We start from the raw sequence: 27,389 nt of genomic DNA, 5'->3' as shown, positions 1-27,389 counted from the left end.
ACTAGTATCGCCTTGTAACCAACATCAGAGAAGGCGTGTTTGAAGAGGGGCATGGTTTATATAGCTGTGTTTAGTGTTAGCTAGTTACTCGCTAGCTAGGTCTTCAGTCAGCATGGAACAAAATGGGAGGAAGGGTTGTTCTAAACTCTGATGCAGTTGTCATGTCAATACAGCCATCAGTGCTGCTGTAAACCACTTCATGAGACATGCCAAATGGCATGTATAAAAAAAGATGTATAAAAAAAAATGTAGATCATTAGCTAGGTTTCCATACACTTGGCGACAAATTTTCATGCGAGTATTGTAAAATATGCATTAAAAATAATATGCGTAACCTATCTAAATGACTATCGCCCCGTAGCACACACATCTGTAGCCATGAAAGGCTTTGAACGGCTGGTCATGGCTCACATCAACACCATCATCCCAGACACCCTGGACCGACTCCAATTCGCATATCGCCTCAACAGATCCACAGATGACGCAATCTCTATTGCACTCCACACTGCCCTCTCCCACCTGGATAAGAAGAACAACTATGTGAGAATGCTGTTCATGAAATGTTTGTGGTCATGTTGCAGCAGTGTGTAGGAGTGAGATTCCAAGATATGGGACGTGTGCAGGAGGATTGTGTTAGTCTTGGTGGATAAAGTTGAGTGTCAACTGTAGGAGGGCCCACGATGCTGGGGATTGGATGTGTCCGGTACAAAAGAGGTTGGTTGAGGGGACCAGAGTCAGAGTAGTGCCGGTGTCGTGTGTTGAGACCGAGGAAAGTAGAGGAGGATGGATTAAGTTGACACAACTTTATCCATCTGCATTGCTTTTTGTTTAGTGTTTTAGGCTGAGTTTCTGTATAGCACTTTGCGACATTGGCCCATGTAAAAAGGGCTTTATAAATACCTTTTGGAGTAGTAGATCTGTGCCAGCACAGAGGTTTGGCCAACGAGTGATATATGCTTCAGTAAGGTTGGCTTCTTAGGGTTCATAGCAATGGTTATCAACTGTACAGCAGAAATGGAATGCAAATCACAAAAAAATAGATGTGGCAGCTGCAGAGAAGTATTTGCGTATACAAGATTTGACTTCATTAGAGTTACAGGGTGTGTTGAGGTGTGGGGTCCCATCCTCCCAGGCCGTTGGCATGGTGCAGGAGCAGATAGGGTCAAAGTCGTGGGTTTTTATGTAGGATTAGTTGTAAGGGTGTTTTCCTTTTCCCATTTTGTATCACAATGTATAATGGATTTATACTATAGTCCAGTTGGGTGCGGTAATGCAACATATTGGATGCCAACAGCAGTTAAACCCCACCGAAAAAGATGAAGAATGCTGTTCATTGACTACAGCTCAGCGTTCAGCACAGGAACCTGAGATTAAACACCTTCCTCTGCAACTGGATCCTGGACTTTCTGACGAGCCGCCAGCTGGTGAGGATAGGCAGCAACACTTCCGCCACGCTGACCTTCAACACGGGGGCCCCTCAGGGTTGCATGCGTAGTACCCGCCTGAACACCCTGTTCACCAACAATTGCGTGGCCACGCATGACTCTAACACAATCATTCAATATGCCGATGACATGACGGTGGTAGACCTAATCACAGATGATGATGAGACAGTGTACAGGGAGGTGGTCAGAGACCTGGCATCGTGGTGCCAGGGTAACAACCTCTCCCTCAACATCAGCAAGACAAGGGAGCTGATCATGGACTACAGGAAACAGAGGGCCGAGCACACCCACATCAACTGGGCTACAGTGGAGCAGGTCGAGAGCTTCAAGTTCCTCGGTGTCCACATCACCTAAGGAATTATCATGGTCCACACACACCAACATAGTCCGGAAGGGGGCACGACAACACCTCTTCCCCCTCAGGAGGATGAAAATATTTGGCATGGGCCCCCAGATCCTCAAAACGTTCTACAGCTGCACCATTGAGAGCATCTTGAGTGGCTGCTTTACCGCTTTACCGCTTGGTATGGCAACTGCTTGGCATACAAGTTGCTGGGGCCAAGCTCCCTGCCATCCGGGACCTCTATACCAGGCGGTGTCAGAGAAAGGCTCTAAAATTTGTCAAAGACTCCAACCACCCAAGTCATAGACTGTTCTCTCTGCTACCTCATGGCAAGTGGTACCTATGCACCAACTCTGAAAAGGACCACAGCTTCTACCCCCAAGCCATAAGACATCTAAATAGTTCAGGTAGCTAGTGGTTAACCGTTTAACTATCTGCATTGACCCTTTTTTGCACTAAATCTTTTGACTCATTACATACGCTGCTTCTACTGCTTATTATCTACCCTGTTGCCTAGTCACTTTATCCATAATTATATATATAAGGGATAAGGGATGCTTACTGTATAAGGGATGTTTTTGTTACATGCAGTATATTTTTGTTCCTGTCAATATCAGATTTAAAACCATAATAGTACATTGCCGTATATATCCTACTTTATACTTTACAAACATACATTTTAGTTCTGTAGGTGTCCACATATGTATATAGCAGACAAAACAGTTTAAAATCTATAGGTTTACCAAACGGGTAAGGGATTATCAATTTAGAGAAAATGGATTAAGTATGAGTAAATTGTATTTTAATAAATGAGAAGGCAGTCATATCAAAAGTAATGTGAGCATTGCATTGTAAAAGCAAGTTTTCTATATGAACATGTATTGATTGCAATGTGGATTTACCACATAAGCGGTTACCACATACTTGTAAAAAAGCGATTGAAAAAATGGTATTATGAGTAACATAATCTGATTTTATAATTTAGGAAATTATGGACAATAATCATTGAAAATGGAGGAAAATACAATATTGTCATTTTTTTAAACAAATGATATTCTAGGTGACACTACATTGACAATAGACTAGGTCTACATCTACTGTACATGTGTTGTAGTACACTTAGTTAACCCAGGGGATTGTGGGATTGACATTCTGTTGTGTGCCATAATGAAACAAACATTTGTGCTATAAAAATAAGCAATTAATTCTTTCACATCGAACTGTTGGATGATTAGATTGTACTGGTGAGCATGACTAGCACTAGCCACAGGCTGTTTGGTTTTGTGTGGCACAGGCCACACACGCGACAGCATTTGGCAATTCACCAGTGCACCTTTGTTCTTAAACTCTTGGAAGGGTACTCAGATTTAGCAGATTTAAAAAACAAATGGCAACAAATTTGGGATTATTTGACGTAATGCGACTGTTGACCCATCTAACTAGGCCTGTCCACATGTCTTTGGTCCGACTAATCCAGGTTTTCATCTCTTGCTGTTTTCGATCTTTTAGTCCTTATGCCGGTGTGATTTAGTGGTCTCCTGATATTAGCATTGTATTTATTTTCTCCAGAAGATTATTTGATGCAGAGTTTGTTGTTTTTAGTAAAAAAAATTTCTTCAGTTGTTGCTACTTGCTTCGTCGATGCTGTTTTGTTTTTTGAAAGGTCAACATTTTGGTTGTGCTTTTCCACTGCTATTTTTGTTTATTTGAGAGGCCTTTCCTTTTCTATTAGTCATGAATCCATTGAAGCTTTTAAAAATGCATGAAGGATTCAAAGGTATGCAATTATGTTGGTTTCCTGTGTTTTTCCGGATTTACAGTGGGCGGATTTATGTAAATAACATGCAAATAATTAACTCTGAATAACTTCTACTTTTACTTTTCTCTCACACAGGCTTGAGGTTTTTAAGGGCGTTAAGGTTGATACAGTTCTCAGAAATCTTACAGTTTTTGAACATATTAAAAACAAGGTAAGTGCATTGTTATTTTCTCCAACTTCACTGTATTCAATTTCAGTCAAATTTGGTGTGTATTAATTCTAGTTAGTAGGATTCAAAGCATTTGCATGCACTATGTTATGACAATGTTTGTAATTCTGTCTATGTGATGAATATTGATACATTTACAATTATACAATACGCTCACAGGCTCTTCTAATAGTGTGGCATTTTAATGTACAGTAGCTACTGCAAATTGTTAAATATAGAACCTCCTCTCAATTAAAAAAAAATAATTATTGGAAACTAGTCAGCTGAGCTTGGCCTACTTTCAGTCTGGGTGGATTACTTGGGAACAGTTTGGTTTATTGCTGTCATATTTGGGGAATGAAAGAAGTTACCATATTATACTGTACTTCTGTGATAACAAGTAAATCATTTTTGTCACTTTTCAAAACTGAAATGGTAACATGTTAGGTATTGTTCTTTAGGATGTATAACATATCCTATATTCAATTTCATTTCGATATTTTTCATTGGAATTCCAAATTGTGCACATTTTCTGCTCTTTGAAACCTATTGGACAGCATGCCACATGATGAATTCTACAATTTACCCCACTGCTTAGAATTAAAGCTTGTGCTGCACAGATGTCAGAAAGAGCTTATAGCTCAACATTTTTTTTAATAATCCCCAGACTCGTTTACTGTAATGGAGGTAAGGCCAGAACAGAACAGAACAGAACACACAGTACATGAACGGCCAGAACAATGCAAGTCACTGTAACATTACCTTGGAAATATACAGTTAACTGACAAAATTAAGGAAACACTTGAGTAAATGAGGATTCTGGCGACTCTGTTATGGTGTGGGGTATATTCTCCTGGCATGGTTCACTCAACCCCTTACAGCAGCATTTTCAAAACTCGGTCCTCAATTTTATTTCTTCAAACACTACACAACTGATTGAAATTATCAAAAATTGATGCTTAGTTGATTATTTCAATTAGCTGCATAGTGGTAGGGCAAAAACCAAAGCGTGTACCCCTGGGGTCCCAAGGACCGAGTTTGGGAAACCCTGCCTTAGAGGGCAAGGTAAACGTCAATAAATACACCGCCATTGTGAGTGGTCACCTTCAACCTATGGTGAATCATTTCGATCCTGATGGGAGTGGCCTCTTCCAGGATGACAATGACCCCATCCACAGGGCAAGGGGGGTCACTGAATGGTTTGATGAGCCTGAAAACGATATAAACCATATGCCATGGCTGTCTCAGTCACCAGATCTCAACCCAATTGAACACTTATGGGAGATTCAGGAGTGGTGCCTGAGATGGCAGTTTCCATCACCAAAACACCAAATGATGGAAATTCTCATGGAAGTACTGTACGGGGTTGCATCCCAACAACAGAGTTCCAGATGTAGAATCTATGCCAAGGTGCATTGAAGCTGTTCTGGTTCAAGGGGCCCAATGCCTTATTAACACACTTTATGTTGGTGTTTCCTTTATTTTGGAAGATACCTGTATATACCTTAGGAACATTTGTATTCACAGTTGATTCTGTATTGAAAGATTAACGGCCATGAAAGCAAGTTTGTCATTAGTTTAACATTTAGGATTTTTAAATATTATTCCCAAAAACATTTTTACCAAGTTTTTGTTTTGTTGCTGTTACATAATATTGTAGGCTGAGCAGCTCAGACTGTAACCAGTTATCATCCATTATCCCAAAGGAGGTTCTTCAGACAAAATCACAATTAGGCACTTATACAGCAATAACTACTTTGTGATATGTAATGTTTTGGCACTGTTTTGACATAATAGTTCAAGTTAGTTTTACCAATTATTCATTATGTTATCAAAAGGGCATCCTTTACTGGTGTTCTTCTTTTGAACTCACACAAGGCAGGTCTTTTGGTGTTGAACACTAGCGTTGTTAATTGATATTGTCTGGCTCTCTTGTTTTCAATAGCAATTCCATAAAACTGGTGAACTTATGTTCAATCTTCATAAGTACATGGCTAACAGCGGCAGGCTTCATACATCTGGTAAGTAACAGAGAGCCATAAAGGCAAAACAGAAGGACTAAGTACTGTATTATGGTAAATACTCAGCCTCTGACACATATAACAGTGTCGTGTCTTTGGCTATGCCGGATTAAGTGATATGACATGCTATTTGATAAAATCCTTTCTCTGTAATTAATATTACCTGATTGAGCTAATCATGTAAATGTAATTAACTAGAAAGTCGGAGCACCACAAAATAATTTTTATAGAGCAGTTATCTTCCGAATAAACTCTTAAAGACCTAGTAATATTTTACATCAATAGCAGTCAATATTAATCATCACCTTATTTCAAGTTCTTGGTTATCTTCACGAACCCTGGCTAACAAGTTGAATCAGCAATACAAAATTGGGTTTAATTATTTCTTTACTAAATACCTAACTAATCACACAGAATTACATATACACAGAATGGATCATACCTTGATTACAAATGATGTCATAAAGGAAAACGTCCCTGGCGGACAGAACATATATGACAGCTGGTTACACAAAGAAAAAGGGGGGTTGGGTTTAGGTGAAACAGCGGGAAGACTGAAGAACAAAGGGAGAAGCAGCACGTAAATACAGGATCTTATGCATTCTAAATTACCGCCTATTTGGAAAAGGAAAATGCAATTAATATTTACTCTGAGCTACTCTTCAATAGGTTGGTGGTAGTTGGAAGGCTGTGTTGCCCAACAGAGTCCTTTGAAGAGTGTCTCTGGTGATACTCTGTCTGTCCTCTCCTAGCCCAGTTTACAGCAGCCACTGCTAACTCAACGGCTAGGAGGTATCACTTCTGTAGCAAATAAGAGTTCAGAGTTCATACCATTCGCAAACAAAGCTCACGCTGAGGTTAGCTTAGTTCTGTAGTTATTATCTGAACCCTTCTGACATCGGATCGTCATCCTAATGTACCCGGAACAGCAAGTTATATTGTCGTCAATGCTTTATATAGGAAGGGAGAGGAGGGCGTGTTTCATAGTTTATAACCAATGTCTCTTCACGTGGGTGGGCCACTGAGTCGGGCCTAATTCACTCATGAAAACCCAGTTCTCACATTTTAGAAGCTAAAATCACATTTCATCCCCTCCCAAATAATTTAATATTCAAACATTTAAATTGCACAACAATTCCATGGGAATCTGATAACTATAATGTGTAGACTTTCCACTGTACCGTTTGTCATCCTATCATTGATGAGAATGTCTCAGATGACAACCGAACTGACATCATATTCATTAAGTACCAACGCATATGTTCACCTGGTTGGATTACCAAAATATGGTTCATTTCCACCCACCTTCTGATGTTCCCAGAATCTCTGTTTAACAAAGGCTTTTCAAGGGTCTCTCTGTAGAGTCAAGAGAGAGGGAAGGGGGAAAGGTATTTATGGTATTTATTTATTTATTTAAACCTTACCCACAGGCCAACATCATGACAACAGATAGGTGGACATAATGTTAAGTAAAGCATTGTACAACCTAGCCCCTACAAAGTATTCCTCACTTGATGGATGATATAACTGTGGAATATTTTCGGGTCTGTTTTTAAATGAGCAGGACCACTAAATGGTAGCATGGTAATTGCTTCTGAAAATGTGAAGTTGACGTGTCCAAAATCTGTCTTGGCTACTACTTACTAAAACTGCATACTGTGTACTAATCGTACTATTTGGAACGTATTGTTAAGTAAAAACGAATGCAGTAAGCAAACAAATATCAGCATACTAGGCTCATCATACTGAGAATGCGGCATCTAATGCGCAAATTGCGTTGATTCCTGACATTTGTTCATTTTGCTACAGCACGTACCCTCAGCTGATTGTCAGCTGTTGTCAGACACATGTGGACGATTCTATTCCTCAAAAGTATGCAACAAATTTACTAAATGAAAAACTGAAATGAGTATGACATCCTGGCATTTAAACCATACTAAATCTTCTACTTTTCACATACTATAAAACTTTTTTCACTTACCCAAAATGCCTACTATTTAGAATACAAGTATGGGTATTCGGAGACAGCCATTGAGTAAGTATGTAAGCAAGTCAGTAAGTTGTAATACAATGCTCTTCATGTTCCTCTCTGTCAATATCCATTATTGTGACCTCTGTTCTAGGTGGAAAACTCAGGGGATCCTTGGGAAAACTTCCAAAATTCCCAAGCACTTTCCTACTGGGAATGTGTCTACTTACTCATGGTTACTATGTCCACTGTGGGCTATGGAGACGTGTATGCAAAAACCACCCTGGGACGACTTTTCATGGTCTTCTTCATCCTTGGTGGTTTGGTAAAAATCCCTCTCTTATTTAATTTACTCCTAACCTGCTTCCGTCCTTCATCCATACGATCACACCTGCAATCATCATGATTCATGTCCCTGCTGCTGCTATCAACAGCTGGAAAGTCTTTGCACTTCAATGCCTGTTAAAATCAAAGCTCCATTGTTGTCTTGTAGTTGTTTTTTTGTGGCAGTTTGTTACCCATGGCAGTTTATTGTCAAATGTATTATTATTTGTAAGTATTATACGCCTATAATATTTATTATATAATAATTGTACTGAAGGTATATACATGTATATTTATTATTATTATATAGTTTTATTGCATTTCTATATTTTTCAAACCGAGTAAGATTTGTTTTCTAATGGTTTGCAACGTTAACTAAAGTAATGTGCGGTTTCAGGTGACCTTCCCCTTCCCCAAATTCCAACAAACACAGTGAAAGGAGTGATCTATAGACCAGCTTGATGATTAACATGGCACAACAGTGTATGCCAGTAACACCCATTGATACACAACAGTCAGTTAGCATGATATGCAACCAAATCCATTGAACTTTTAATATGTTAATTTGACTTGATCATTTGTATTTGGGGTAACAATGGAAGAAGGCTTAGTTTGTACATTAGTACAGTACTACTACAGTAGTTTGGAGGTTCAAGGGTTGCTGAAAGTCCTCTATTATCCTTCATCTCTGGACATTGTACCTGAGTATTATCAGAGTGACATTAACAATATGACACGTCACTCTCCTACCCAAGTTTATATACGTTCATGTAAGTTATATTATATCGTTTATATAAATGTATACAATATATAAGTTATATATAAGTTGTATATACTGTCAAGTCAAATGTCAGTATGCACAAGGCTTCAAATCTATAGGATTGACATAATTCAGGTCATTTTTCAGCAATTTAATGAATTGATCCAATTTGCAGCTATGTTACATTGGGTTGTACTATTCAAATCAACCTGGCATAAGTGTTTGTTGGACAAAACATGGCATATAAGGTTTTTTTCTTCCTTTTTATTACTTTAAACGTTTTCTTTTCAATCACAGCTTGGCATACAGATATAGTCAACTGCCATTTTTTCCTGCTTTTTTCCTAAATAAATATCCGTAAAAGCTGGTTAAGTTAAATATTTCCTGTCATTTTTGTCTTCTTCATTGCTTATCATACCTTTTTTTTCTTCTCAAATCTGAATATGATAACCTTTACATAATTTCAGATTGTGTTATAACTTTTACTGTAGTGTAGTAATCTAACTTTGTCTGAGTGTACAAAACACTAAGAACGCCTTCCTAATATTGAGTTGCACCCCCTTTTGACCTCAGAATAGCCTCAATTTGTCAGGGAATGGGCTCTACAAGGTGTCCAAAGTGTTCCACAGGGATGCTCAGCCTGGTCTCATAGACTTAGATGTAACATAGTAAATGTAAATCTGAGACATAAGGTTACGTAAAACAGATGGTTACTTAAGGCAAAAATGAAAGTAGGTTGTGAGTTCAAATCTCATCATGGAAAACCTTAGCATTTTAGCTAATTAGCAACTTTTTAACTACATACTACTTTTTATCTACTTTGCATGTTAGCAAACCCTTCCCTTAAACCTAACCTTAACCGTTTTAGCTAACTACCTAACCTTAACCCAAAAACCATAACCCCTAGCCTAGCTAACGTTAGCCAGCTACCTAACATTAGCCACCTAGCTAGAATTTGTAACATAACATATGTTTTGGAAATTCATAACATATAATACGAATTGTAATTCATAACATATCATACGAATTGGGTGACGGACATCCACAAATTAATACATACCATACGAAACGTAATATATCATAGTATTATACAGAATAATACAAAATGCTCTGACACCAGGTTGGGATGCTGGCCCATGTTCACTCCAATGCTTCACATAGTTGTGTCAAGTTGCCTGGATGTCCTTTCGGTGGTGTAACTTTCTTGATACACATGGGAAAATGTTATGTGTGAAAAACCCAGCAGCGTTGCAGTTCTTGACACAAACCAGTGGGCCTGGCGCATACTACCACATAATACCCCGTTCAAAGGCACTTACATTTTTTATTTTGCCCATTCACCCTTAGAATGGCACACATACACAATACATGTTTTAATTGTCTCAAGGCGTATAAATCCATTTTTAACCTGTCTCCTCCCCTTCATCTACACTGATTGAAGTGGATTTAACACATGACATCAATAAGGGATCATAGCTTTCACCTGGATTCACCTGGTCAGTCTATGTCATGGAAAAAGCAGGGTGTTCCTAATATTTTGTGCACTCAGTGTGTAACATACTGTATCCAGAACAATACTTTTTTTAAAAAACATTTTCTATTCAATTTTTTTTCTTCTAAATTTTTCTATAGAATAAATAATTTTACGGATATCCTTTAAGCAAAAATAGACGCACAGCTCTCTCTTTTGCGTATCTTTTTTTAGTATTTTCTTCTGTCTCCTATCTTCTCCTTAGGCCATGTTTGCGAGCTACGTCCCTGAAATCATAGAGTTAATAGGAAACCGCAAGAAATATGGTGGTTCCTATAGTGCGGTTAATGGGAGAAAGTAAGTATTACTGGGAGGCTCTACTGCCTCTGCCGCAGTAGAACCATCCTCTGCATGCCCTTTTCTTTTTTTCTGTTCCATGCATGTAGGCCATGTTTGCTCGCTACGTGCCAGAAATTGCTGCTCTCATCCTTAATCGGAAGAAATACGGAGGGAGTTATAACTCAACACGAGGCAGAAAGTAAGTCAAACAAATATACAAAACAAAAATGATTCTAAAAAGTGTGGTTTTGGTGTGACTACTCAAGTCCCCCTCTCCTAAAGTGGGGTACCAGTAATTATCCAGAAATGATTGATATTAATACTTTTATACATTTTGGGGGAAAAAGTCATACTGGTGACTGGAAAGCTTGGCCATGAAAGCTTACGCTATTGCTTTGTACTGGTATTTGTGTGCTAGCTGTCATTGCTTCTTATAATGAATACATGTTTTTTTGTGATGTGTCAAATGTATTATTTGCTATACTGTATGCTTGAGTGTTTTACTTGCTTATTTACTAGAACACTTACATGTTTGTGTCTGTGTTTTGTGTTTGCCAATCATATGCATCTTGCCACCCACCACAAAGTAGTTGTTTTTGTTTTTATTATTATCTTTTTTACAGTAAAGTCAAGACTGATTGCAGCTATAGCTGTAGTACCTTTATAGTATTTCAAAATAAATGTTGAACATTATGTCTTATATCTTGGTGACAGAGATGATGTCATAGAAAATACTGCACAATAGCAAAAGAGTGTCCTCAGAAACTACAAGAAGGAATAACCTGCAGTTAAATAATCAGCTATTTTAAATATAATTCTCTTCCAGATCATTTGAAATGCGGTTACCTTTTACATCTGCTTCGTCCACACATGATCATGCATGTTCCTCGCATGCTTTTAGTTAGTTAACTTTTAGCCTTTTATATTTAGCCTTTCATTTCCTGTTTTTTCTCTTCTGGATTATGTATTTTTGTCTGGTACCACCAGTTCATTTAATTTTTCCAAGCCCTGCTACATTCCTGGCCTTAATCTTCAGTCAGACCTACACCCTAAGGCCCAAACACATAATCAATGTATGGATCACACTGAAATTCAAGTTAAAAACATGTTTCTTAAGGTACAATAGGATTCTGCCCTAAATCCTGCTTCCACCCTCTGAACAAACTCTGATTTCTCTTGGCTCGCTTTTAGAATTTTGTTTTGTTTACTTTGTTCTGTTGAATTTTTTTTACTTGGATTTAGTCCAGTCTCTATAACTTTGTTTTGGCCATTTATTCCCTCTTTCCTTCTGCATGCTGATGTATCTGTATTTCTGTTTCAAGTGATTCATATCCTTATGTCTCAGTTTTACTGTCAATACATTTTAATACCTTTTCATCTACAAATATAAATATAGCATCTCTGTAAACAAACAACAACAATAATATAAAGTAAATATGATACAATAATTAACAAATGTAATAATAATTATTTCACACGTACGAATTGGAAATTCATTTTTTGCATATCCCACTTACACAGAGTGGGTTTTCCCTGGAGCAATTAGGGTTAAGTGCCTTGCTCAAGGGATTTTTCACCTAGTCGGCTTAGGGAATTGAACCAATGACCTTCCAGTTTCTGGCCCAACACTCCTAACCGCTAGGCTACATGCAGTCCCAAACTCTAATAAGATACAATATTAAAGAGGTATTTCAAAACAATGTACAGTATGTGAGTTGTCAGTATGTTGTCAGTATGTTTTCCAAACCAATTGGTTTGGAAAATGCCCTTCTTAAACCCATCCTTACGATCCTGCATGTACTATCCTGTAGCAGGGATACAGTCTGTCGGAAAACTTCCCTCACATGGAGGCAAGATGTCTCTAGCTAAAGATAAGCTCTTTCCTGGATTGTACAATGTAGTAATCACATCATAATCGCCAACAAAGGACACTCATCCTTTTTTAATCTGTTACTGGGAATCCAGAACATGCTCAGCTCTGTGATCTCTCCTGTCCTTCAGGCACCACATAGGACTAAAGAGCTCTTACTGACACCTGTTCACATAAAAAAGGGACTCCTGTTCATCACAGAACATGTACAAACCAGGGAGAATTATGTATTTTGGGGGGGAAGTTAACAATGGGCTGGCAGTGTTCATTTTCTACACAGAAACCACATTTTTGAGGTCCTTTTTTATTGACTATACTGTGGTGTGGACAATACTTTTTTGTCAGATCCAACTTATAATTTTTTTTTTTTTCAGAATCAAGAAGGAATGTGACACTGACATCTATCAGTAGTTTATCAGCGTATTTATTTTGGCTGCAGCTTTTAGCAAACCATAGCTTAAATCTTATGACTATTCCTGGATCTTATTTCCTATAGGCACATCGTGGTCTGTGGTCATATAACACTTGAAAGTGTGTCCAACTTCCTTAAAGACTTCCTACACAAGGACAGGGATGATGTCAATGTAGAAATTGTTTTTCTCCATAAGTAAGTGTACCATGTTTTTTCCTTACACTTTACAGGCCAGTTTCCAGGACCCAGATTAAGCCTAGTCCTGGACTAAAAACCATACTCAATGGGATATTGAAAGTGTGTTTAATTCCACCACTATGTTTAATCTGGGTCTGGAAAAATGGCCCCAAAACTCATAACAATACTGAGTGTTTCAGAGAAGGAAAGGTGATAGCAGCTCCCAAAAATGACTCCCAACAACCTTTCGGGAACTGCCACCACCTTTCCTTTTTTTGGAATACTCAGACTCTACAATGACTATATCCTAAAAAGCACCCAGATCCATGGAAACCGTTGGTAGCGCTGAGCCTGCCCGGTACACCAGCATACTACTTATAGCAATACATTAGAATAAATTACATTTCAAATACTACACAATAAATTGCACTTTGATTTGCTGAGGAGACGAGACCTCACTCAGCCCCCTAACATTAACACATAGGTCGCTCTCCTTTCTGTCCCAGTACTAAACCGAATCTTGAGGTGAAGTGGAGGCCTTGGTTAACATTAACAAACTCTACTTTGTGTCCCAGTATTTCCCCTAATCTTGAGCTGGAAGCCTTGTTTAAACGCCACTTCACCCAGGTGGAGTTCTACCAGGGATCTGTTCTCAACCCACATGACCTGGCCAGAGTCAAGGTAACCGGCCTGTTTTAATGAGTATTAACCTGACTTATTTCTTTCAGCTACTAATGGAGAAAAGGGCCTTGACAGTCCAACTCTTCAATAAGTTTTCCAGGTGCTTGTTGTATAAGAACATTTGCTCACACTTTACAATATGGTAACCTTTTATAAAGCGTTTACAAGGGTTTATATATATATGTGTATGTGTGTATATATATATATATATATATATATATATATATATATATATATATATACTACCGTTCAAAAGTTTGGGGTCACGTAGAAATGTCCTTGTTTTTGAAAGAAAAGCACACTTTTTTTGTCCATTAAAATAACATCAAATTGATCAGAAATACAGTGTAGACATTGTTAATGTTGTAAATGACTATTGTAGCTGGAAACAGCTGATTTTAATGGAATATCTACATAGGTGTACAGAGGCCCATTATCAGCAACCATCACTCCTGTGTTCCAATGGCACGTTGTGTTAGCTAATCCAAGTTTATCATTTTAAAAGGCTAATTGATCATTAGAAAACCCTTTTGCAGTTACGTTAGCACAGCTGAAAACTGTTGTCCTGATTAAAAAAGCAATAAAACTGTAGACAAGTTGAGTATCTGGAGCATCAGCATTTGTGGGTTCGATTACAGGCTCAATATGGCCAGAAACAATGAACTTCCTTCTGAAACTCGTCAGTCTATTCTCATTCTGAGAAATGAAGTCTATTCCATGCGAGAAGTTGCAAAGAAACTGAAAATCTTGTACAACGCTGTGTACTACTCCTTTCACAGAACAGCGCAAACTGGCCCTAACCAGAATAGAAAGAGGAGTGGGAGGCCCCGGAGCACAACTGAGCAAGATGACAAATATATTAGTGTCTAGTTTGAGAAACACATTCCTCACAAGTCCTCAAATGGCCCGCAAAACACCCGTCTCAACGTCAACAGTGAAGAGGCGACTCCGGGATGCTGGCTTTCTAGGCAGAGTTGCAAAGAAAAAGCCATATCTCAGAGTGGCAAAGAAAAAGCCATATCTCAGAGTGGCAAAGAAAAAGCCATATCTCAGAGTGGCAAAGAAAAAGCCATATCTCAGAGTTGCAAAGAAAAAGCCATATCTCAGAGTTGCAAAGAAAAAGCCATATCTCAGAGTGGCAAAGAAAAATATCTCAGCCATATCTCAGAGTTGCAAAGAAAAAGCCATATCTCAGAGTGGCAAAGAAAAAGCCATATCTCAGAGTTGCAAAGAAAAAGCCATATCTCAGAGTGGCAAAGAAAAAGCCATATCTCAGAGTTGCAAAGAAAAAGCCATATCTCAGAGTGGCAAAGAAAAAGCCATATCTCAGAGTGGCAAAGAAAAAGCCATATCTCAGAGTTGCAAAGAAAAAGCCATATCTCAGAGTTGCAAAGAAAAAGCCATATCTCAGAGTGGCAAAGAAAAAGCCATATCTCAGAGTGGCAAATAAAAATTAAAAATAAATATGAGCAAAGAACACAGACGCTCGACAGAGGAACTCTGCCTAGTAGGTTTGACAAAAGTTTGGACACACCTACTCGTTCAAGGGTTTTTCTTAATTTGTACTATTTTCAACATTGTAGAATAATAGTGAAGACATCAAAACTATGAAATAACACATATAGAATCATGTAGTAACCAAAAAAAAGTGGGAAAAAGATTGTACTTTTTGGAGAAATGTCTTCTGGTCTGATGAAACAAAAATATACCTGTTTGACCATAATGACTGGCCAAATCACCTCAAATGGTCTTCTAGGCAGAGTTCCTCTGTTCGGTGTCTGTGTTCTTTTGCCCATCTTAATCTTTTATTTTTATTGGCCAGTCTGAGATACGGCTTTTTCTTTGCAACTCAGCCTAGAAGGCCAGCATCCCGGAGTCACCTTTTCACTGTTCAAATCAAAGTATATTTGTCACGTGCGCCAAATACAACAGGTCACCTTCCCGTGAAATGCTTACTTACAGGCTCTAACCAACAATGCAAAAAAAAGGTATTAGGTGAACAATAGGTCAGTAAAGAAATAAAAACAACAGTAAATAGACAGTGAAAAATAACAGTAGCGAGGCTATATACAGTAGTGAGGCTATAAAAGTAGTGAGGCTACATACAGACACCGGTTAGTCAGGCTGTTTGAGGTAGTATGTACATGTAGATATGGATAAAGTGACTATGCATATATGATGGACAGAGAATAGCAGTAGCGTAAAAGAGGGTGGTGGGACACAATGCAGGTAGCTCGGTTAGCCAATGTGTGGGAGCACTGGTTTGTCGGGCCAATTGAGGTAGTATGTACATAAATGTATAGAGACTAAAGTGACTATGCATATAAGATTAACAGAGAATAGCAGCAGCGTAAAAGAGCGGTTGGGGGGACACATTGCAAATAGTCCGGGTAGCCATTTGGTTACCTGTTCAGGAGTCTTATGGCTTGGGGGTAAAAACTTTTGAGGTGCCTTTTTGTCCTAGACTCCGGTACCGCTTGCCATGCGGTAGTAGAGAGAACAGTCTATGACTGGGGTGGCTGGGGTCTTTGACAATTTTTAGGGCCTTCCTCTGACACCGCCTGGTGTAGAGGTCCTGGATGACAGGCAGCTTAGCTCTAGTAATATACTGGGCCGTATACACTACCCTCTGTAGTGCCTTGCAGTCGGAGGCCAATCAATTGCCGTAGCAGGCAGTGAAGCAACCAGATGTTCTCGATGTTGCAGCTGTAGAACCTTTTGAGGATCTCAGGAACCATGCCAAATCTTTTTAGTTTCCTGATGGGGAATAGGCCTTGTCGTGCCCTCTTCACGACCCTCTTGGTGTGTTTGGACCATTCTAGTTTTTTGGTTATGTGGACACCAAGGAACTTGAAGCTCTCAACCTTCCCCACTACAGCCCCGTCGATGAGAATTGGGTGTGCTCGGTCCTCCTTTTCCTGTAGTCCACAATCATCTCCTCAGTCTTGCTTACTTCGAGGGATAGGTTGTTATTTTGTCACCATCTGGACAGGTCTCTGACCTCCTCCCTAACGGCTGTTGACGTTGAGACGGGTGTTTTGCGGGTACTATTTAATGAAGCTGCCATTTGAGGGACTTGTGAGGCATCTGTTTCTCAAACTAGACACTAATGCACTTGTCCTCTTGCTCAGTTGTGCACCAGGGCTTCCCATTCCTCTTTCTATTCTGGTTAGTGCCAGTTTGCACTGTTCTGTGAAGTGAGTAGTACACACCATTGTACGAGATATTCAGTTTCTTGGCAATTTCTCGCAAGGAATAGCCTTCATTTCTCAGAACAAGAATAGACTGACGAGTTTCAGAAGAAAGTCCTTTGTTTCTGGCCATTTTAAGCCTGTAATCGAACCCACAAATGCTGATGCTCCTGAAACACAACTAGTCTAAAGAATCCTTCAGTTTTATTGCTTCTTTAATCAGGACAACAGTTTTCAGCTGAGCTAACATCATTTCAAAAGGTTTTTGTAATCATCAATTAGCCTTTTAAAATGATTAACTTGGATTAGCTAGTACAATGTGCCATTGGAACACAGGTGTGATGCTTGCTGATAATGGGCCTCTGTACGCCTATGTAGATATTCCATAAAGAAATCAGTTGTTTCCAGCTACAATAGTCATTTACAACATTAACAATGTTTACACTGTATTTCTGACCAATTTGATGTTATTTTAATGGACAAAAAATGTGCTTTTCTTTCAAAATCCTGGACTTTTCTAAGTGACCCCAAACATTTGAACGGTATTGTGTATATTGTATTTTTTACTGTCAAACATTCATTGAGACATAATTTAGCAGCCAGGTAAGTTATTGGCTGTGCCTGAAATCTGTGCTGCTTACTACACACTAAAACGGCATAATATGTACAAATCTTACAACATTAGAAGGGCTGTTTTTAGTAAAATTGAATGCAGTAAGCAACAAATATCAACATACTAGGCTCATCCATACTGAGAATGCATAATCTAATGCACAATTGCGTTGATTACCGCCATTCGCTCATTTTGGGTACAGCGTGAAACCATATCTGAATATCAGCTGTTGTCAAACACACGTGGGTCTCGAAAGACTAATCTCTTCCTCAATAGTGTGCAGTGAATTTTACTAGATGAAAAGCCAACATGGGTATGACATCCTGGCATTTAAAGCATACAACATTTTGGGAATTTCACATAGTATAACATTTTATATTTTCGTAAAACCCACAATGCCAACTATTTAGTATGGGTATTCGGACACAGCTATTGATATCTAATAAGGGTAAATAAGAGAGCAATATACTTTGACTGAAGTTAGAAATTAACGCACGGTGACGTACAATGCTGTTCATAGCTCTGAGTGAATGCAGTTATGATTTCTAGTGTCTCTACAGATGGAGCACCTGGGTGGTTGGCATCAGTCTAATGTCCTAAGTCTATCTGCTTCCCAAATGCCACCCTATTCCCCTACGTACAGTAGTGCACAACTTTTGACCAGTGTCTGTATAGAGTCAGGTCATATGTTTCTGTCATCTACCGCCCTCAGATAGAGTCAGCAGACGCCTGTTTGATCCTAGCTAATAAATACTGTGCAGACCCTGATGCTGAGGATGCCTCCAACATCATGAGGTACAGAGACAACTTAACCAAGCTGTGTTGTATAACTGTGTATTGGAAATATGGAAATGTATTCTGATATACAAAAGTTATTCCATGTTCTATCACCTTGATAAATTACGCAAGTACAGTATGCTTGAGAGCACGTGAAAATGTATTCTGGAGAAATGCATTGATAATACATACCAATGTCTAACCTCAAGTTCCCTAAGCAAGTGTGTTACTACTACTGTGTCCTAGATTTGTTAGATGGGTCTTAAGTTGTTTCTTGTAACAATATTCCAGGGTGATATCCATCAAGAACTACCACCCAAAAATCCGAATCATTACCCAGATGTTGCAGTACCACAACAAGGTGTGTACAGTACAAACCCTTCAGAGTGCTACTTATTACACTGTGTCATTGAACTTCAGCGAAGGCAGGCGAACATGAGTTCTCTACTGATGCTCTTCCTGCACCTCCCTTGTATAGATTGTTGCAAAATTCAGGAAATGTACGAGAATTTTAGAACCCTAATCTCGCTCCACCTTTCATGTGTGTCCCCAGGCCCACCTTTTGAACATTCCCAGTTGGAACTGGAAGGAGGGTGACGATGCCATTTGCCTTGCTGAGCTGAAGCTGGGCTTCATAGCACAGAGCTGTCTGGCTCAGGGCCTGTCCACCATGCTGGCCAACCTCTTCTCCATGAGGTCCTTCATCAAGGTACTCGTTAGGGAGAGCCAAAGAGACTGTAATCATTAGTTCGTCCGTTTAAATCCGTCTCGAAGGACCAGGAAGAGCCAGAGATATTGAACTAACATTATTCTACTTTTCCACAGCCTTTAGTACAGTAATGTTCACACGTTGTCTGACTGTATTTGCATTTTCAGAATACTTGTCTTATATTTAAGTATACACCCTACAGTACAGACACTCTTAAAGTGTTATTTGCTTTATGGTCACTTTGTTAACCTTTGTGCGAGTGAAATATGTTCATGATAAAATACTGTACCTTTGCAAGCCATGTTTTATCTGTTATTGTTTCAGATTGAAGAGGACACGTGGCAGAAGTATTACCTGGAAGGAGTAGCCAATGAAATGTACACTGAGTATCTGTCTAGTGCCTTTGTGGGCTTATCCTTCCCGACCATTTGTGAGTAAGTATGACCCTCTTTTCTGAAGTACCCTACTATGTCAAGTATATTCTCTCTCCCCCTCTATCTTTTTCTTTTTACTCTCTCTCCATCCCTCTCTCCTTTTCTTTCTCTATGTCTGTCTGTCTGTCTCTCTCCTACTCATCCCTTTGATTGTGTATAAATATTTCTGATTTTGAATGCTCCTCTCTAGACTCTGCTATGTGAAGCTGAAGCTGCTACTGATTGCTATCGAGTACAAGTCTGATATAAGGGAAAGCAGGTAAAGTTCACTGTGTTGTACATTGCCAATTGTACAATGTGATGTTTGTCAGAAATTGTTTTGTAAAAATAATGTTGAACCAAGTCATATGCAGCACAGTACAGGTTGTCCATTTTCCAGATCTTTACATGTAAACCTCAATATCCAGACTGCAATGACAATACAGCTGTCCTGACTGTGATCTATTGTAATGTATTTCAACTTCAACTTAATACACAGTACTTATCACTGGCATTTTTGACACACTTTATGGTTTACAGATAGTTTGACAAAGAAAGTGGTGTGCCCCCGACATCCATATTCTTTATTTTTACCTTCAATACTTTCAAACACACCCACAGTCATCCATGTCGCATTTGTTATTCAGATTTGTATTCATGTTTATAGTTTGATGTTTCCTCCATTCAATTTCAGATTACTGTTTGATGTGTATGCAGGTGTGAAATTATGCAATTAACTCTTCTTTTATTACAGCATGGCTGGTTGTTCTTGGCCTAATTACTGTCACAGTCTCAATGGAAAAGAAACATCAATGACTACTTTCCATCTAAAATCATTAAAGACTGAAAACATTGCCATGTACCATCTTAACCTAATTGTGAGCTCTGAGGATTCTAGCTCTGAGGATTCTCATATTGTCCCTTCCATTCTCTATAGGTGCAGGTTCTCTAATCATTACTTCTCACTGTTTAATTATCATTGGGTGATGGCAGCCATTTTATAATACCAGTGACACCTGCATTTGTTTTTAGCTTGATTCCCAGGAACTACAGTACCTTGTGTAGCATTCCTTGTGATTAGTGCATTAGGATGTTAAATGTAACAGAAAGATTCTCGTCATTGACGACCATGTATATTTGTTTGTATTGACAACAGCACCCTCATCAACCCTGGGAACCATGTGAAGATGCAGGAAGGAACCCTGGGGTTCTTTATCGCCAGCGATGCCAAAGAAGTAAAGAGGTATGTAAATGTTTTGAGTTTCAAGTTTTAACGTCACATGCACAAGTACAGTGAAATGCCTTTCTTGCAAGCTCTAAACCCAGCAATGTAGTAATCAATAACAATGTAATACTAAAAATAACAAGGTAGAACAAAAACACATGAGATAGAAAAATAAGAAATAAGAAGAACACGATGAGGTAAGTAAGTATAGTATATACAGGGTCAGTTCCAGTACCATATTTCCAATGTGCAGGGATAGTGGAGTGATAGAGGTAAATATGTACAGGGGTAAGGTGACTAGGCATCAGGATAAAATGTACTGCAAATGTAGGAAAATGTACCTAATTGCCTCTGTTAGAAGAGACAGAAAGCCTACAAATACAGTTTGATATCAAACTACTGTATGTTCAATTACTCTTGGACTTGCTGATGATTTAATACTGTGCTGTTTTCTTAGGGCACTTTTTTACTGCAAAGCTTGTCACGATGACATCACAGATCCCAAAAGGATAAAGAAATGTGGATGCAAACGATGTAAGTATTTATTTACTGTTCTTTAATTAAAAACAATATTTATTGAGCTTTGTCTTCAATGCACAGGCATATTTTAATATGCATATATAGATACTGTATAAAACTGTGCCTTACGCCTCGATCACACCTACTTTGTTGTTGTGCAAAATGGTACACAGCATCCAGTGGATATGTGTGCAACAAAAGTTCAACATTCAATCTCTGATACCGTTTCTGTTAAGCCATCTACGCATACAGTTTGACGCATACAGTTTGACGCATACAGTTTGACGCATACAGTTTGACGCATACAGTCTGACACATACAGTTTGACACATACAGTTTGACACATACAGTTTGACACATACAGTTTGACACATACAGTTTGACACATACAGTTTGACGCATACAGTTTGACGCATACAGTTTGACGCATACAGTTTGACGCATACAGTCTGACGCATACAGTCTGACGCATACAGTTTGACACATACAGTTTGACACATACGTTCAATAAATCCAACGTGTATGCACCACACAGAGCGCACTGCAACTGCCTCTTCAATGGAATGCTGCAAGGCAAACGCATCGTTACGTTGGAAATGAATGTACTTCTGGTGTACCAAAATGCAATGACGCTGTCGGTGTGATCGAGGTGTTAGTTTTTTTTTAAATAAAAGATATTTGAACAATGTGTATACTGTACATGTATTATACTGTACTGAATGTTCTACTATACACATTTCTATAATTATTAGATATTATTCATGTACAATAACTACCAAAGTTGTTGAATAAACACCTCTTCAGATGCCCGTTGACAGGTATTTGTTTAGACGTTTGAGCAGAGCCCAACATTAACATAAACATTATAGCGTCACTACATTGTCTGTGTCACATGTGACACCCTGTTCCCTTTATAGTGCACTACTTTTGACCAGGAGCCATAGAACTGTGGTCAAAAGTAATGCCTTATGTTGGGAAAAGGATGCCATTTGGAACAAAGCCATTGTCTTTACACGATCTACATAGCCATTTGTCTAAACCAGTTATGTCCTTAATTAATAATCCACAGGATAAAACCCCGTAACCGCTGCCTCAGGAAAGGCCATATGATTATTTTAAACAAGCATCCAGTGCACAAATAACTGTGTACAGAAAATTAATAAAGTGTCATTTGGGCTAACTCCCAAATGACACTTTATTCCCTATATATTGCACTACGTTTGACCAGATCCTACAGGGCCCTGGTCATAAGTAGTGGACACAATAAGGGATAGGTGGCCATTTGGGTCACATATTTATTCATATTTAATGTAGCACTCAATAAAGAGAATGAGGATATAGAAACATATAGCCTGGTCCCAGATCTGTCATGTTTGGCATTACAATGACTATAGAAGTTGGCAAAACATTCTGAACAGATCTGGGACCAGTCATGACAACAACAAAAACAGTGTGATCTGTCTTTTTATTTTCTCCTTTCAAGATTTCAAACAGGCTTCTTCTATATTGTGCCTTGTTTAAAGAGGCTTGTCTCATATAACTTTGATGACCATATCTACTGAAGCTAATGTTTGATGTATTCTCTTTCTGCTGCCTTGGAACATGAAACAATGTTTTAACTGTTCACGTATAGTGCTTTATTGTGAGTAATATAGGTGTCCTCCCCCTACCCTCCGTAGTACAGCCTGCTACCCTTGAGTTCGATCTTTTTTGTTATTGTTGAGTGTACTGCACATGTTGCATGTGGCGATGGTGGACACTTCTGCCTGCATCCTTCACGTTCACTCACATCTCATTTGCACGCTATACTCTCAGGTCAAGGAGAACACAAAAAACGTGATGATTGGTAGATTTGTCAACCCTATACATTAGGGTAGATACCCGTCAACCTTAAGTATTTGATGAAGCCAAATATAGAGTGTAGCCTTAAACGAGTCCAATTACATAACAATTGTTTTTCCTGTGGTACAAGAGAAAAAAAGAGGGTGCTAGTTAGTACCAATTATATATATTTTTTGTCCCTGTAAGGAACCCTTTTTGGGCCTTTTTACATCAGTTCTTCGAATAACTCTTGGTATAACCATGTATATAGTTCTTAATTACATTGACAGAACCAGAGGGTTCTTCATTACACTGTTCAACATTTTCTGGCAACTGGTTGCAGTGAAAATTCAGTAAATATTCAAAAAGTGACTCTATTTTTAGAGCTTGATTAAGGTATTATTGCTGTAACGGACAGTTTGCTGCTTTATTCTGATTACTTTGGAGTGAACCAAAGATGGCGCCGAAGAACATGGTTGACGTTTTACATTCTCCCAACCAATTGTGCTGTTTTGATAGTTTTTTGGGGTTTGTGTAACTTATTGATTTTACTTATTGTGTACGTAATGTTGGTGCTACTGTCCCTTCTGACCGAAAATAACTTCTGGGCATGAGAACAGCGATTACTCACCGCAGACTGGAAGAAACTTTTTCCTTTAACGAGTCCGACGAGAAGGATATCTTGCTTTCACTGGAACAGGCCCAGATCCTCGCTTCCTTCTGAGAGTCCGTAGGTGAGCGAGTAAACCCCCACTGTCATCCGTTCTTCTTGCTAACGTGCAATCATTGGAAAATAAAATTGATGACCTACGAATAAGATTATCCTACCAACGGGACATCGAAAACTGTAACATCTTATGTTTTACGTGACGTGACTGAACGACGATACGGATAATATAGAGCTGGCAGGATTTTCCATGCACCTGCAGAACAGAGATGCTACCTCTGGTAAGACGAGGAGTGGGGGTGTGTGTCTATTTGTCAATAACAGCTGGTGCGCGATGTCTAATATTAAAGAAGTACCTTATGATAAGCTGTAGACCACACTATCTACCAAGAGAGTTCTCATCTATATTATTCGTAGCCGTCTATTTACCACCACAGAACGAAGCTGGCAATAAGACTGCTCTCAGCCAACTCTATAAGGCCGTAAGCAAAGAAGAAAATGCTCACCCAGAAGCGGTGCTACTAGTGGCCGGGGACTTTAATGCAAGCAAACTTAAATCAGTTTGGAATTTTTTTTACCAGCATGTCATATGTGCAACCAGAGGGAAGAAAAATCCTAGACCACCTTTACTCCACACACAGAGATGCATACAAAGCTCTCCCCCGCCCTTCATTTGGCAAATCTTACCATAATTCTATCCTCCTGATTCCTGCTTAAAACCAACATCTAAAGCGGGAAGTACCAGTGACTCGCACAATACGGAAGTGGTCAGATGATGCGGATGCTACACTACAGGACTGTTTTGCTAGCACAGACTGGAATATGTTCCGGGATTCATCAAATGGCATTGAGGAGTACACCATCTCAGTCATCGGCTTCATCAATAAGTGCAACGATGATGTCGTTCCCACAATGACTTTACGTACATATCCGAACCAGAAGCCATGGATTACAGGCAAAAATCCGCATTGAGCTGAAGGCTAGAGCTGCTGCTTTCAAGGAGTGGGAGACTAATCCAGACGCTTATAAGGAATCCCTCTATGCCCTCAGACGAACCATCAAACAAGCCAAGCGTCAATACAGGATTAAGATTGAATCCTACTACACTGATGCTCGTCGGATGTGGCAGGGCTTGAAAACTATTAAGGACTACAAAGGGAAACCCAGACGCAAGCTGCCCAGTGACGCGAGCCTACCAGTCGAGCTAAATGCCTTTTATGCTCGCTTCGAGGTAAGCAACACTGAAGCTTGCATGAAAGCATCAGCTGTTCTGGACGACTGTGTGATAACGCTCTCAGTAGCCGATGTGGACAAAACCTTTCAACAGGTCAACATTCACAAAGCCGCTGGGCCAGACGGATTACCAGGACATGTACTCAAAGCATGCGCAGACCAACTGTCAAGTGTCTTCACTGACATTTTCAACCTCTCCCTGAACGAGTCTGTAATACCAACATGTTTCAAGCAGAACACTATAGTCCCTGTGCCCAAGAAAATGAAGGTAACCTGCCTAAATGATTACGGCCCTGTGGCATTCACATCGGTTGCCATGAAGTGCTTTGAAAGGCTGGTCATGGCTCACATCAACAGCATCTTCCCGGAAACCCTAGACCCACTCCAATTCGCATACCGCCCCAACAGATTTATAGCTGACGCAATCTCAATCGCACTCCACACTGCCCTTTCTCACCTGGACAAAACGAACACCTATGTGAGAATGCTATTCATTGCGGCAGGTAGCCTAGTGGTTAGAGCGTTGGACTAGTAACAGAAAGGTTGCAACATCGAATCCCAGAGCTGACAAGGTAAAATTCTGTCGTTCTGCCCCTAAACAAGGCACTTAACCCACTGTTATTAGGCCTAAATCTCAGCTTTGTTAAATATACAATCGAAGAAAAACTATTATATGTATCATAGTGATTCAGGTGTGACATTAAAACAGAATAATATGCCCCACCAACATTAGACAGCTATACAGAAAACCCTCAAATTGCTGAAATACTGTAAGTAAATGAAGTAAATTAAATGAGTAAATTAAATCAATGATGAGTGCAGAGATGTATTATAGGTAATGAATATGTATGGCAATGACTTTGTGGCGCAACAGAAAGGTCAGTGTACTTAAATTCCAGAGTTTGTCTGTTCAACAACCAGGTGGGGTCATACTTTAGCTGAACAGCAATAACACATTAAATTGCATGTGATCACTAATGTGAAGTGTTCCAAAAACAAAAAAATGAACGTGAAAAGTCACATGATGTGTTCCAAAAACATGTTTTCACATTTTCACATGTGGAATGTCACGTGAGGGTGTTACAATTTATTATTTTTTTTACATGTATTTACATGTAAAATGTCATGTAAAGAGTTCCGGAAACGCAGGTTTTCACATGATCATACATGTAAAATGTCATGTAAAGAGTTCCGGAAACGCAGGTTTTCACATGATCATACATGTGAAATGTCACATGAAGTTTTCCAAAAACACGTTTTCACATGTGAAGTGTTTCAAAAACACCTTTCAATGTGATTTCACATAATTTAGCTTGCCATTCCTCACTTGCAATTGCATTTAAACGTATAGGATACTTGTTTAGGTGTGCTTTTGGGACAAACTGTAAAATCAAAAATCCTGTAATTTATAGTAAGTTACCAGCTACGGATTTGTGATGAAAATAGTGGGAACAACTTTTTCTGTATTTCTTCAGCTGAACTTTATACAACAAACTGTATTCGGGAAGTGCACAGAAATTCAAATTAAGATTATTTGGGAATTTGATTCACTTTTTGAATTGACCTTAACATTCGTTAGCACACTTTGGATGCAACCATAACCAAAGAACACCAATGATAAAGTAGCAGTGCTTAGGGACACTTGACATTAAGGCCTAGATTCAATCAGATCAAGCATATTGGTGATCCAAGCTGTATCACAACCGGCCGTGATTGGGAGTCCCATAGGGCGGCGCACAATTGGCAGCCGGGGTAGGCCGTCATTGTAAGTAACAATTTGTTCTTAACGGACTTGCCTAGTTAAATAAAGGTAAAATAAATATGGCGGTGTTGGAGTTTTAACTCATTAGACCTGTCAAATCGGTGAGCGGCTGCTCATGTGGTCATTGTCACAAAGCCACACCCATCCTAATCACGTTAGAATTTCATAATGAGAAAGTGTAGGCTATATAGAAATAATGAAACTCAAATCAAAATAAAAAAATTCAATTATATCAGCCTAATTGAGCTGTAGATCACATAGCACAGTCCGGTGTTCCAAACTGCTCTGTGCAGCCAATTGTAATGTCCTCTTTAGGTATAAGGCCGGGAACTGCTTGTGGATTTGACAGCTCTAATGCAGTTCCACCTCCGACACTGCCAAAACTACCACTATGCAGGTGGCCATTAGTGCAGATCTTATAGAATCTAGCCCTGTGTGCATAAATGCTCTTCGCACTTGAACTTGCAACCTTTTGGTCTGGAGTGCATTCATGTCTCTGGAGGGCCACCAGATGGTTATTTGTGAACATGAACATATCTCCACACACTATCAAATATAAGAGTACGGTTACGGTACAGTGTTGTTCCCTGGTGTACAAAAAGGGTACATGTGCAATCTAGTACAATGGTACATTTTTCTACCTAATATATTCAATATGGTACTGCATTAGTAACCATGTG

At 39.1% G+C, this 27,389-nt stretch overlaps 1 protein-coding gene across 5 annotated transcripts in view; it reads left to right on the top strand.

Annotated features, from left to right (window-relative positions):
- The window catches only part of LOC112258082 (calcium-activated potassium channel subunit alpha-1), a 222,235-nt gene that overhangs the window by 149,033 nt on the left and 45,813 nt on the right, over positions 1-27,389 (top strand). For 3 of the 5 annotated variants that reach the window (XM_042326586.1, XM_024432187.2, XM_042326594.1), the window contains exons 6-18: positions 3,683-3,758; positions 5,701-5,776; positions 7,900-8,070; positions 10,566-10,657; positions 13,006-13,116; positions 13,674-13,779; positions 18,296-18,378; positions 18,652-18,721; positions 18,914-19,069; positions 19,394-19,503; positions 19,694-19,762; positions 20,639-20,725; positions 21,165-21,241. In XM_042326586.1, coding sequence (XP_042182520.1) covers positions 3,683-3,758; positions 5,701-5,776; positions 7,900-8,070; positions 10,566-10,657; positions 13,006-13,116; positions 13,674-13,779; positions 18,296-18,378; positions 18,652-18,721; positions 18,914-19,069; positions 19,394-19,503; positions 19,694-19,762; positions 20,639-20,725; positions 21,165-21,241 — 1,284 coding nt within the window. Of the gene's footprint in view, positions 1-3,682; positions 3,759-5,700; positions 5,777-7,899; positions 8,071-10,565; positions 10,658-10,746; positions 10,839-13,005; positions 13,117-13,673; positions 13,780-18,295; positions 18,379-18,651; positions 18,722-18,913; positions 19,070-19,393; positions 19,504-19,693; positions 19,763-20,638; positions 20,726-21,164; positions 21,242-27,389 lie in introns of all 5 variants that reach the window. The other 2 variants (XM_042326592.1, XM_042326589.1) reach the window with 1 other exon arrangement.

The sequence above is a fragment of the Oncorhynchus tshawytscha genome, linkage group LG01, assembly GCF_018296145.1.
Source record: "Oncorhynchus tshawytscha isolate Ot180627B linkage group LG01, Otsh_v2.0, whole genome shotgun sequence".
NCBI lineage: Eukaryota > Metazoa > Chordata > Actinopteri > Salmoniformes > Salmonidae > Oncorhynchus > Oncorhynchus tshawytscha.
This window is presented reverse-complemented; position numbering and strand designations above follow the sequence as displayed.